The sequence below is a fragment of the Bactrocera neohumeralis genome, chromosome 5 (genome assembly GCF_024586455.1).
Source record: "Bactrocera neohumeralis isolate Rockhampton chromosome 5, APGP_CSIRO_Bneo_wtdbg2-racon-allhic-juicebox.fasta_v2, whole genome shotgun sequence".
Taxonomy (NCBI): domain Eukaryota; kingdom Metazoa; phylum Arthropoda; class Insecta; order Diptera; family Tephritidae; genus Bactrocera; species Bactrocera neohumeralis.
In genome coordinates, this window is record NC_065922.1 from 25,748,596 (window position 1) to 25,761,385 (window position 12,790).

General features: G+C 36.0%; 1 protein-coding gene across 1 annotated transcript; it reads right to left on the minus strand.

Annotated features, from left to right (window-relative positions):
• Positions 1-3,517: 3,517 nt before the first annotated feature.
• LOC126760146 (xenotropic and polytropic retrovirus receptor 1 homolog) lies at positions 3,518-7,223 on the minus strand. Its single transcript, XM_050475584.1, has 8 exons — positions 7,155-7,223; positions 6,633-7,055; positions 6,314-6,575; positions 4,736-5,103; positions 4,314-4,656; positions 4,017-4,183; positions 3,797-3,930; positions 3,518-3,737 (listed from the first exon to the last, which is right to left on the minus strand). Exons 1-8 carry the CDS (start codon positions 7,221-7,223, stop codon positions 3,518-3,520), a joined length of 1,986 nt encoding a protein of 661 aa, XP_050331541.1.
• Positions 7,224-12,790: the final 5,567 nt, after the last annotated feature.

Below are 12,790 nucleotides of genomic sequence, written 5' to 3' on the forward strand. Positions count from 1 at the left end.
CGATCCGCTATTCGTTTGATGTGCTTGGAAGGTTTTGGCAATTGGAAGTTGAACAGTCATGTCCTTGAAGAGTTTTACTTGTTGCAGTTTTCTTAAGCCCGAAAACTCGAAAAATGTCGATAACTGCTTTATTTCAGATTATTACTAGTCGTTGTTGCAAATATTTCAATTAAAAATTTTGCGTTATATGTTAGATTTTCCAATTTTAGTTCTAATTGTTGTGAAATTAAATTTTGATCTAAAATATTTCGGTACAAAAATTGAAAATTTTATTTTTTAATTGCAAAATCTGAATGGAAAATTCAAAACCTAATTCATGAAGATGTCTTGCCAAATAAAATAGTTTTTTTTTGAAAGATCTTGACTTTAATCGCTTGTATGACAGCTACATACATATATGTTCCCGTAGTGGCCCGATATCGGCGGTTCCAAAAAATGACCATTTCTTGCGGAGAAAACAATTCCTAGCGATTTCTCATACACTAAGGGACAAGTTCGCGTATACACAGACAGACGGACTTGGCTAAATCAACGAGCACTGTGCATACCTTGTTTATTTATATATAGGAACTGTCAACATATGGTTATGGCAAAAGAGTGTGCTTATTTATTCTTATAATCCGAAGCTGCACCGCAGAACTACATATATAACTATTGAATAAATAAATGCGAGCCAATGGTAGCCATAATCAATGACAATTATCTCATTAGTTTCCGTTAAGGCACCGCGAACCAGACGTTGCCAGCTCAAGTCAGTTTCTTTGACGTGATCATTTTGCACATTGTTCTTAAAAAAACTGTCGCGGAACGACACATATTAATAAGAATTAAAAAAACGGGTACTACGAATTGTACACATTTTTCTTTACAGATTTTATGAAATCTTATCAGAAATAACTGGAACGAAATATTACCAAAATAGTGTCCCTGTCCGGTATTTGAATGTTTTCATGTCCGGCTATAGGAATGGATTTTATATGAAAATATTAATGAAAACGTCGTGTTCCTGAAATTTGTCCGGTCAGTCCGTAATGGGGAATTTCAGTGTGCGTACATTTTATAAGGTTTTCGACGTTTACTTCTGGGTGTTACAAACTTTTTGGCAAAGCTTATGGTAGTTACCTTGTTCAGGGTATAAAGATAGTGTATATGTTATTTCAACTATCAATGCATTATTTTCAACCCAGATCATTGGTAATGATTTGGAATTTTGTATTAAAATTAATCATTTTTTAGTATTTATAGTTGATAGTTTTTAATATTAATAACTTTTTTCATAAATTTTACTGATTCCGTATTATTTTCATTAAATACCAAATTCCAGTTTATAATAATTTACATTTAAATTTTGTTAAAAAATTTAGAATTTTTATTTTGTAATTTATCGATAATATTCGCTTTTTCATTTTCCGGTTTAGACGGAAATCGAGAAAAGTGTTAACGACAAAGAGAGCACATCCGCGCGGAGGCCACTGTACTACTTCCAAAAACCAAACTTCCAGAAGGACCATTCCAGTGAATGCACGAACCTTCAGTATTCGATTTGAAGTTCGAGCGTGCGGTTGTGAAAATGTGATCAAAGTGAAAATCTAATTTGTAATTGTGATAAAATTATCTAATATAATAAATGTAGTGTTTTAGTGTTTAAAGTGTTGTGTGTGGCATGTGTAAAGTGTAATAAATAAAAGTGCTTGCTTAAAATGCAAAATATGCCGAGGTTATTCAAAGTGTATGTGCGGCAGAAAAGTGAAGCCACAAGTGCATTCAAAATGGCCGCGAAGGCAGTGCTTTTAGTTGAATGAGTGAGTGCGTGAAATATTGGCTCATATTATAAAGGAAGAGCCAAAGAAAGCAGAGAGTTCGTGTTTAAATAAGTGCAAGTGTTTTGTGTGTAAATTAAAAGTGCTAATAAAAATTAACATCAAATTAAATCGGTAAATCGGTCGGTTCTAACAAAATTGTATGGAAATAAAGTTGCAGTAGAGGGCGCTGATGTCATTAATTGATGCGGTTGTTTGCTATGATAAGGTGAGCTTTATAAGTAGTATGAGCCGAAACCATTAAATATACTTTGCATTAACTGGTGGGAGCATGTACTAATTACACTTGTGGCCACGCGAAACTTACCACTATACTTTCTTTAATTTTTCTTCAGACTTTTTCGTTCGTTCTGGATTTTCTTAAATTTTGTTTTTTTTTTATGTTTTTAGTAAGCATAAGTAAACTAAATTATATTATCTAATTATAATTATAGTTTTTAATTTATTACGTTTAATGGGTAAAACACAAAATAGCTTTTCTGTGCTTATACAAAAGCGGGCGATTTTACTGTTTTTAAAGTAATAACTAAACTTCGTATTTCATTAAAAAAAAAATAACAGAGAATATTAAATTTAATTATATATAATAAGAAGACGTATCAACTTTAATTCTATATAAATAAAAAAAATAAAACATATTATTTATTCATCGCATGTCAATTTATTATATTCCGATCTCATTTTGTAAAGCCCACTAACTTTCAAAAGATCTTGTCTATAACTGAATGTGGTTTGATTTTAATTTTTAATATTTTTGGTAAATAACATGTCATTAAATTATTTTTAAATAAAAAAATTCTATACCGCAAAAAGTACCGCTATTAGGTGTTGAAAAATTTGAATGGTAAAGTGTGCGTGGCCACAGGTGTAGTTAATGAAAAGTCAAGGCGTGTGTTTAAATAAGATTGTCTTCGATGGCTGGCTTACCCATGAATTATTAGAGTTGTCTCACACCATCCATTATACCAATAATTAAAACAAAAATAACTAAATTTTAATTAAAATAACCAAATGGAGATGATAAATATAGGTAGTAAGGTTGAACTTCCATAACTTGAACTCATGAATTGGCAACAGAAATCAAATTTGATACAAATTATAACCAAAAATCGCCCAAATCCAACCAAAACTGTTCAAGTCCCTAGGTACCAAATGTGTAGACCCCGGTACATACAGTTGACTTTTGACCGAAAATATCGGTCAATGTTTGAGATATAAAATTGAAATTTAGACTGAAATCTTTCCTGACAATAGTGATTCTGTCTACCGAAGATGGGTTGAATCGGGTCAATAATTCCCTGAGCCCAAATATACCTAATATTATATAAAGACTTTCGAACTTCCAGGTGACTTCATACTGAATATATTGGTCAATATTCTTGATCGTTGCAAGTTGCAAGAGTGAAAAATGTTCAGTTGCACCCGAACTTAGCCATTCCTTACTTGTTAATTTTGACTTTATCGATATTATTATGTAAAATAAGGATGTTTTCATGTGTTAAATGTATTAAGACCTAAAACTATTTATATATATTTCAATTAATTTTCAATTTTAATAATTTTACAATAACATTGAATGTCTAAAGACCTATTTAAGAACAAGTTCAAAAAAAATATTATAATACATTTGTTTTTGATAATCATGACTTTTTATGCTTACTCAATTCATATATTAATTAATTAATTATTTTTTAATACTATACAACATTGACAACCTGTTTAGAATCACTTTGAATTTTCAGTTTAACACGACCTTTCCAACTGTGTTCAGATTTAGCAGGGGGTTCAGTAATAGGCGCAAAAGAACCACGATAGGGCTGTTCAATAACTGTAATTGAAATATCACGGACAGCACGAAACCGGCCACAATTGTTGAGATGCTCATTCTCCAAACGAATGAAATTCCACAGGAAACGACTAAGGGAAAAATACTCTCAAATAAAGTACGGTATAAATGTATTGTAATGACCCTTTACCGTATTGCTTCCAATATATCCGCTATAGGTGCCATGACCCTTTGGCTGACCACATTTGATGCGTCCAACACGAATACATATGCCCACAGATAACGCAGCAAAAGATTTTCCACAATCAGGCAGTAGTAGAAACTCTGGAAAGTTGAACGTTAAGAAATATTTCGGCTTAAAGACAAATAATAGTTGCCGGATCCTCCTATTTCATTTGAAATATACTAACCGGTTTGTAGAGAATTTGCGCACGTAAATATTTATGGTCGCCGCAATCCGCACTGAAGATACCCCAATCTCTTAGAAAGTCCCACGCTAAACCATATGTTGATGAAACGATGGCCGCTAATATCCAGAACCAGATAAATGGATTGTCCAATCGGCTGTTGTAAGAAGCTTTCAGAAAAAATAGATGTTTTTAATTACTGTTCATGTCGCCACCAAATATATCGCATGCATTAGATTAATATATCGCCTATCACCCCCTATAACCACTATTCTTCACGAATCAGATTTACTTCCTTACCTTCGTAGTTTCTCGCCATGAAATCGAAAAACACCACAAAAAAACTAGTTGAATATTTGCCGGCATTGATTAGATGCTTCTTAGCGTTTTCAGGTTCATCATGATAGCGGCGTAAACATTGTGCGAAACGAAACCAAGCAGGCAACACGCGTATCAACGCCGTATAACGTTGTTTTATGTGACAAGTAGTCGGCTCCTTGGCATGATACCAATCGAACGGTGTCGTGTAGTAGCATATAATGTGACTATAATCAACGAACAGTGCTACGAGTGAATTGAACTGATCTGCCAACCAGAAGTCCACGAAGACGACTCGGAAGAAAGGCGCACAAGCAATGCGACCCTTAAAGATGATAAAAAAGCAAACACAATTGGATTAAAATTTATTATTATATAGGTATATGGGGTCTTAACACACTTACCAAATAGCGCAGCAGCCACATGCGCGATTTATAATGAAATATGCGTATTGGATTGATGAGAAAGACAATCATTATTATTGGCATAGCCAGCGGAAACACATACGGTGGCATGCCAAGGTACTGGGAATGTAGGAAAGCGAGTGTCAGCAGTGATAATATACAACCGAATACAACGGCGATCTCCAGAATTTGTACAGCTGCCAAAAAGTTTCGAGGATTCAATTCGAATATCAACACATGATTGATACCCACATAGCGCCAAACATAGAAATTCAAACTGAGCAGTCCCAGAAAGAAAATCATCGTAAAAGGACCACGGAAAAGTAACACACATGTTACCACATCCACGTCGATGACCTTCATTGTGACTGGCAAGAAAAATGTAGAAATTAATGATAATCAGTGAAATTTCTGCAAAAATTTGACTGGAGAGGTTGCATAAATTCGAACTCGCAGCTTAGGAAAGTTTTTTCTCAATGGAACGTCTTAAATGTTGGCTAGAAAGTTGATTAGGTAGACTTTTTTTTGTTTTGATAATCTGCCAAAGTAATGTTTTCGAACTAATAGGAGAGAACTGGTAAAAAATTTCATCTTTGCTTAGGGTTTTAAGTGGCCATTAACTGGTCTAAGCCTAAGTCTAAGTTCGAGTGCAACAGAACATTTCAAACACTTGCAACTTGCCAGGATTAAAGCCTGGGAAATTCTTTCGGGTGCACAAGCTTTGTAAGTTATATATATTAGGGTCTAGGGCAAGTTTTCACCCAATTTTATCCATTTTAGGAGCAAAGATGACCCCGATTTCGTTTGAACCATAGGAATGTCAAGGTAATATTATATACCATATTTTTTGGATATCAGTCGAGTAGGTCCTGAGATGTGGGTTTTCAACGAATTGTGCCACCCTTATAGTTCATTTTTAACCCCGGCTCCTATAAAGTCCTCTCGTATTTTCCCAGGTATAAAATTTAATGCCTCTGGCGTATTTATTTATTGGTTTACCTCGCTTTTAATAGTTTTTAAGGGAACATTTATATGGTGAAGACGGGATTAACACCTATTTTCATCGATTTAAAGGTGCTTAAGTGATTCGTGCTGAGTGAATTTGGATATTGTACCTTAAGTGGTTCAGATATATATATTAAACCTTAAAGAGGGTGGGACCAAACCGATTTTTTCAAAATTTTTAGCCCCCAAGTGCTCCTTGCCGCAGCGTTCCCCTGTGCCAAATTTTATATCTTAATTTAGTGCTTAGTTATGGCACTTTATAGATTGTGGTTTAATGACGTCTTGTGGACATCCCTGTGGTTTGACTACAAGCATCTACGAAGTCGTCTTCACTTTTTGCCAAGCAACACCAGTACCAATTTTCATTTAGATATCTTAATTTTTACTCAAGTTATCGCTTGGACGAACAAAGAGACGGACGGACAGACAGTTATTCAAATTTCAACTCTTCTCATCCTGACAACCGTTCGCTGAACAAAACTATTATACTCTGTAACAACATGTTGCATTAGTATAAAAAGAAAGCTGAAAACGATTAGTAGCGACCGCTCACAGCACGCCAATAACACTCACACGATAAAACGACCAGGATAGCGAGTATAATAAGTGCACCCAGAGAAAAGCCTGTACGAAACGAAGTCCATGGATGAGATTTGTCAGCGAGCGGCGGCACACGAAGTCGCTCCATAGCTTTGTGACGATTACCATGCTCCAGATTAAATGTCATTATGTCCTCGATTTTTTTCAAAAGTACTTTTGTTTCACGATTCGTATAAAATACCGCTTTATCCACCGTCCCGGTCAAATAGTGATAGCCGGCTCTGCCACTAATGCGCTACAAGGTGTGTTATTAAAAGAACAGACATTTAGTATGAAAATTCTTCTACTTTACCTTATCGTACTTCTTGAGCATCTTACGAAAGCCGGTATAATTCAAAATCTGATAGTTGCGCAAGAGTATCGCGTTCAAGTAGAGCTCACTAAAGGCCGCCTTGAAGTCGTGCGTCGCGTGTCGCGTCAATATTCTCGTCATGTCGATCGTTTGTCGATATTGACGATTTTTAATGCGTATCGATGGACGCGCCAACAACTCCGTGCCGGCCGTCTCTTCGGCCAACTTCATCTCATCGCGTAGTAATGTGTACTTATGAATGATCTCGGCCAATTTGGCTTCGTAGAATAAATTGATTTTCTCCAACTCTTTATCGCAAACTTCAAAGAATTTTTGCTGAAACTGTGTAAAATGTTCCGTTAGCTCGGCGCTGTTGGCGGTTGGCGCATTCTCAACCGCTTCGAGTATCATTTGCTTCATGAACTGCATAAGTATATACATAAGTAGGGGTAAAGAGGGGTGTAGTATTGAGTGAAAGCAGCTGAATTTTTTAGGTTAGTTTCAATGAGTGTCCAGACTTACGCCATAATCGATGTATTGTGTACGCCATTCGGGTGTTAGATGCGATTGTAGATTTTGTTGAAATTTCATTTAGAGCGCCTTTCGTTCTGCTTACCGTTATATGAAAAGTTGCTTGCATTTGGTTTGCTTATAGTTAGTATAAATTGTAATTTCTACTACTGACCGGTGCGCGACTAGCGAATGCCAAACTTGGACTCAAACTAGTTTAGTATTTGAAAAAATCACAACCGTTATGTTTCGCATTTGAATATTATAATTTTTTTTATTTGTGTATTTGTTGACTTTTTACCGTTTATGTATTTTCTTTATCTATTTTACTATTTTTTTTTTGTGGTTGTTGTTTTCCTTGGCTGGTATGTCAAATATTTATTTTGATTAATTAAAAAAAGAAAAGTCATACACTGTTGGCTATAAAAAAATGTTTAATATTTCCTGCATGCTTGCTTCTTTGTACTATTTTATATTAAGTTCATGTTTTGCTATTTTTTTTTATTGCTCACCGTTGTTTAGAGAACCTTCACCTGTTTGTTTGCATATACCATAGACTGGTGGATATTGGACTTGAATTTAAATTTGCCAAAATTTGTCCCTCACCAAAAGTTGCCGCCCACTGCACAGCCGCTTGCTGTTCGATCATTCAAGTAATGTCAATATTTTATATCCGTACTTATGTACATATGTATAAATATACACCGCACGTGCTATTTGAAGACCTAATTATGTTTTAGTCGGTGAGACATGTATTTCTATGCAATCATACAGTTTATAGGCATATCATTAAGTCTTTCAACACACTGTGCCGGCGTGTAAAGGAAATTGGAAAATCACGTGCTTTGCATCGCCTGACTTTTTTTTGGTGAATTTGTCTACTTTAATACCCTACACTGAGTTTCAAATTATTCAGTTTTGAATATTTCAGAAATTTTGAATCTCGCGATACTTTGCTTTTACATTGCAAAGAGATATGACTTTACGAAAACGGCAAAAGAGGGTATTCTTGTTTGAAAATTTGGAAAAATCGCAATTTTTGTTCATAATTCAATAGTTTAACTATTCAAAAATATCCCCTCTGAAGAATTTTTTAAAATTCAAATTATTTCCGAAGTTGTAGCCGTATTAGCGCTTAAACGCGTGATTTTCAAAATTACTCTTTTTGCGGCTGTTCGCATTATATCTCCAGTTCTACTTAACCGATTCCTTTGAAATTTGACAAAAATCTTTGTTATACTACTCTGAGCAAGGTTATTTTCATAATTTTCAAGTTCTTAATTTATTCTTCAAAAGATATGTGCGAAACAGTTGTTAAAGCCAATTTTGGGAATAGCCTTCACACACATATCGTCTCATGTTTAATAGCTTCAATTGACTCAAAACGGTTTCTCCGGAGTAGTCTCTTAAGTTTGCTGAATAACCAGAAGTCACAGGGAGCTAAATCAGGCGAATATGATGCCTGCATCACGATATTGGTAGAAAATTTGGCGAAAAACTCACGAAGAATCAATGCCGCATGCGACAATGTATTATAGTAATGCAAAACCCAAGAGTTGTCGGCCCATAATTCCGTCCTCTTTTTACGTATAGCTTCGCGCAAACGACGTATAACACTCAAGAGTATACCTTCTAGACTATTTGGCCGGTCGGAAGGAATTCGGAGGTGCGGTGCACCCTCGATATTCGAAAAAAACTTTCAACATAACCTTAATTTTTGACCTGTTTTGACGTGATTTCTGCGGCTTCGGCCCACCTTTGCCACGATTTTCGGCCGATTGATCGTCTGTTTCTGGGTCGTAAGCATTGATCCCAGACTCATCGCCAGTAACAGTAAGACATCCTGATAGTCGGAAAGCATTGTTTCACAGACGTTAACGCGACGCCGAAAAAATTTGTAATTTTGGAACCAATTGTGCCTTCACTTTTCTTAGATCCTTACGATATATCCAACAATGCCAGTAAAATCTCTAACTGTTAATCATCGATTCTCAAACACCAATTCCTTGATTTTATTGACGTGTAGATCATAAGTAGATGTTGATGGTCGTCCTGGACGTGGTTTGTCGTAAACGCGTTCTCCACCCTCTTTGAATAATTTGAACTAATCACTAATCGCGACAAGCAACCGAATAATCGAAGGTCATTTCCAACATTCTGAACGTTTCGGCACTAGAAATTTGGCAGAGATGTCACTGACAGTCAAACCGACATAGAAAAAAACAAAATATTTCGACGGATATTCAAAAGTCTTACTAATTTTTGCTCACAGTAGTACATTTCTCTATCGCTGTAAAGTAAAGTTTGTCATTTCACCATGGTAAGATATACGATCCAACAACGAGTCGAAATTATTAAAATTTACTATCGAAATTTGGAGTCAGTGGCCTCAACTTTAAGAGCGGGTTTTTCAAAAAGAGCTACACAATTTTTTTTTAAATAAAACAAAAAGGGGTTTGGGATATCAATGAAATTCAATGAGTCACCATTGCATCCCGAAAAAATTATGGCTTGGTGCCGTTCTTCTTCCGTGATGATCAAGACCGGCACGTTACAGTGAATGGGAATCGCTACCGCTCATTGATAACCGAATATTTTTTGGCCCGAATTGAATGATGTGGACTTGGACAATATGTGGAACCACGTTGCAACAAGCCCTATAGCATATGTCACAATCGATGTATTGAAAATCAAGTTTGGTGAACGTGTTATCTTTTTATGCTCCAGCATCTAGTGGAAGACCGTTGGCAAAGAGAAAAAATACTGCAATTGAATAAAACACTCCAAATTTTGATTTTTAGCACCCTTAACAAAGAAGACTAAAGGTTGCATATTTTCCTAATGTCCTGATAAGCTCGAATAACCATAGTATAACCATGGACCTGTGCTGACTGTGAATCCGATTGATCTGATCTTTTGTGAGGTGCTTTTGAACGATTCTTAAGTATTTATTTAGACCCAACCGAAACTACTTTTTATTGTTATGTTTTATCATTTTCAAATGCAATTAAAATAATCACCGAACTAGTTCCATAGCTCTAGCGGACGTACTCAACGGTTAATCGAACGGGAAATCACATTAGAAAAGTAAATAAATCTTGTTTGGTGTTTCGAAATCACTCTTTTTTTTACAATTTTTGACACAGATCGTATTTATATGTTATATATACTTATTTATGTAAATATGTATAAATTCCGAACATGTGCTAATGAAATCGAACATAGAAATATGCTCCAATGTCTTGCACTCTCTTACGTTCCCCTCTTTCTACTAAGAGACCACTTTAGGTTAACTTAAGATTAGCATTTGATAAGACTATTATATGTATATGATAACACTCAGCAGAACTTGTATGTTTGTACCGAAATTTGTTTACACGCGAACTTTTCGCCGCTAAACCGAGCCAGTGCGTGTCGGAAACTGCAGAATCACAAATCTCGCTCGCATTAGTTTGATGTTTCTAAAATTATATGTCCTATGCATATATATATGTACATATATATTACCTATATAAATACGCATGTATATAAAATCTAAAATTAGTTTCCAAAACACTGCCGCTTGTCGATTACAATTTCGTTTTCACTTACAACTTCAAAGTTTGATTTGCATATAAAAAAGCTTTCATGGACGAAATAATATTGATAAGAAAATAAATAAAAAACTTGCTTTAATTATTTTTTGAGATTTTTTTTGTTTGTCGGATGTACAGTGGTACAAAAGCTACATATGTAAGGAAAATTAAAATATCTAGATAAATATTTTTTAAAAAATAGTAGTTTCATATCTTTACTATAAATATTTATAATGTTTTAAAACCAGATTAACTTAGAATCTCTGGCAAATCCAATTGTTCATACATTTGGTAAATAGTTCAGGAAATATACGGTTGTGAACTCTATGTGTTTTGAGAACGCTGTGTGGTATACAGATCAGTTACGATTCAGTTTAATACCTTTACAAAGGCATTTTGATTTTTATATACTCTGAACTGGGTATATTAAGTTTGCCACGAAATTTTAAACGTCTGTCTGCCCAGATCCCCAGTTTTTGAGATATTGATCTGAAATTTTGCACACATTTTTTTTTCTTCCAAAGAAATTGTGCTCATTAATCGGAGCCACCGATATCGATCAAAATAAAGATAAAGATCTCGTGCTAGATTTGTACAGAAATCTGGAGTCCAGTCTTACGCCTATGTAATTCACAGCTTTTTGCATCCTTAGAATATGCTTAGTCGTTTGCATGCTTATTACGAGAGGAATTTGCTTCTTCGCCAGCAGTAGTAGCTTTGTTTTTTCTGTAGCGAGCAGGAGGTTATATGAGTAAGCCAGGTTTGCGTCCGAATCATGACCTGATTCAGCTTTCTTCGGGCTTCCTTTGTGTCTCGGACTGTGATAACTGCTGCTTTGTCGTCCACGTAGCCGATTAAATATGATTCACTGGCATTTCAAGTTTTTAAAATGAACCCTTGTGCTGCTCCTGACGTAACTTCTATTTGTCGTGATATCTCTTCTCGTCTGGTACAGCAGTTTTCTGTTACTAAGATAACTCTGCACCACACCATTGAGGGAATCGGGAATTTAAATTTTTTTTCTAAAGCGTCGATCATGTCCGCTCATCTCGCGCTATTGAAGGGGTTTCGAACGTCTAAAGTCACTAACACTACGCAATGCAACTTCTACTCTTTCAATTTCGCTTTGAATAGCGCTTAGAGTTGACCTTCCGGGTCTAAAACTGTGCTGTACGGGGGAGAGTCCGCCTGCTTCATTGAAAGCCGCTTCCAGTTTAATTCGAGGCAGGCATTCCGTTTAAAACTACTGCGGGTCCTTACGCGGCGATTGTTTTGAGCATTTCTGCTGGTATCCAGTCCGGGTCTAGCGATTTGTTAGTTTTGCGCTTGCCAGTGACCAATTGCAGTTCCTCGAGGGCGAACTTGGGGATTTCCGAAAGTCGTATAGCCTGTAGCCCCTTTATGCTATTAGAAATACTCCTGCTAGTATAAGTATTATAGATTCTGTGCAGTCGAGGTTACCATTTTTTTCTGAAATATTCTAAGGAAGAAAACTAACTAGACCTTGACGTTTTAGAGGTTTAAAGAGCTTTTGCAGCGGCTTTAAAATCGACGAAGAGATTGTGTGTGTCGATCTTCCTTTCACGGATCCTTTCCAAGATTTGGCGCGTGGTGAAAGTTTGGTGGATTGTAGATTTTCCAGGTGTAAAGCCACACTGATAAGGTCCAATCAGTTTGCTGACTGTGCACTTCAGTCTTCCACACAGTATGCTCGAGATAAATTTATATGCGATGTTGAGGAGGCTTATCCCATGGTAGTTGGCGCAAATTGTGGTGTCTCCACTTTTGTGGATTGGTCAGGACACACTTAAATTCCAATCGTCGGGCATGCACTCGTTCGACCATATTCTACAAAGAAGCTGATACATGCTCCTTATTAGTTCTACGAGACCGTATTTGAACAGCTCTGCTGGCAATCCATCGGTCTCCGCCATTTTGTTGTTCTTCAGACGGGTAATTGCTATTCGAAATTCTTCATGGTCGGGCAATGGAACCTCCGCTCTATTGTCATCGATTGGGTAATCGGGCTTGTCATCTCCTGATGTAATGCCTTCACTGTCATTCAGCAGGCTA

Excerpts from the sequence above, each read along its gene's own strand:
- LOC126760146 (XM_050475584.1), bottom strand. The coding sequence starts at position 7,223 with ATGAAATTTCAACAAAATCTACAATCGCATCTAACACCCGAATGGCGT. Across the intron at positions 5,104-6,313 it reads TATCCTGGTCGTTTTATCGT|TCACAATGAAGGTCATCGAC; the intron begins GTGAGTGTTATT and ends TTTTCTTGCCAG. Across the intron at positions 3,738-3,796 it reads GATATATTGGAAGCAATACG|TCGTTTCCTGTGGAATTTCA; the intron begins GTAAAGGGTCAT and ends TTTTTCCCTTAG.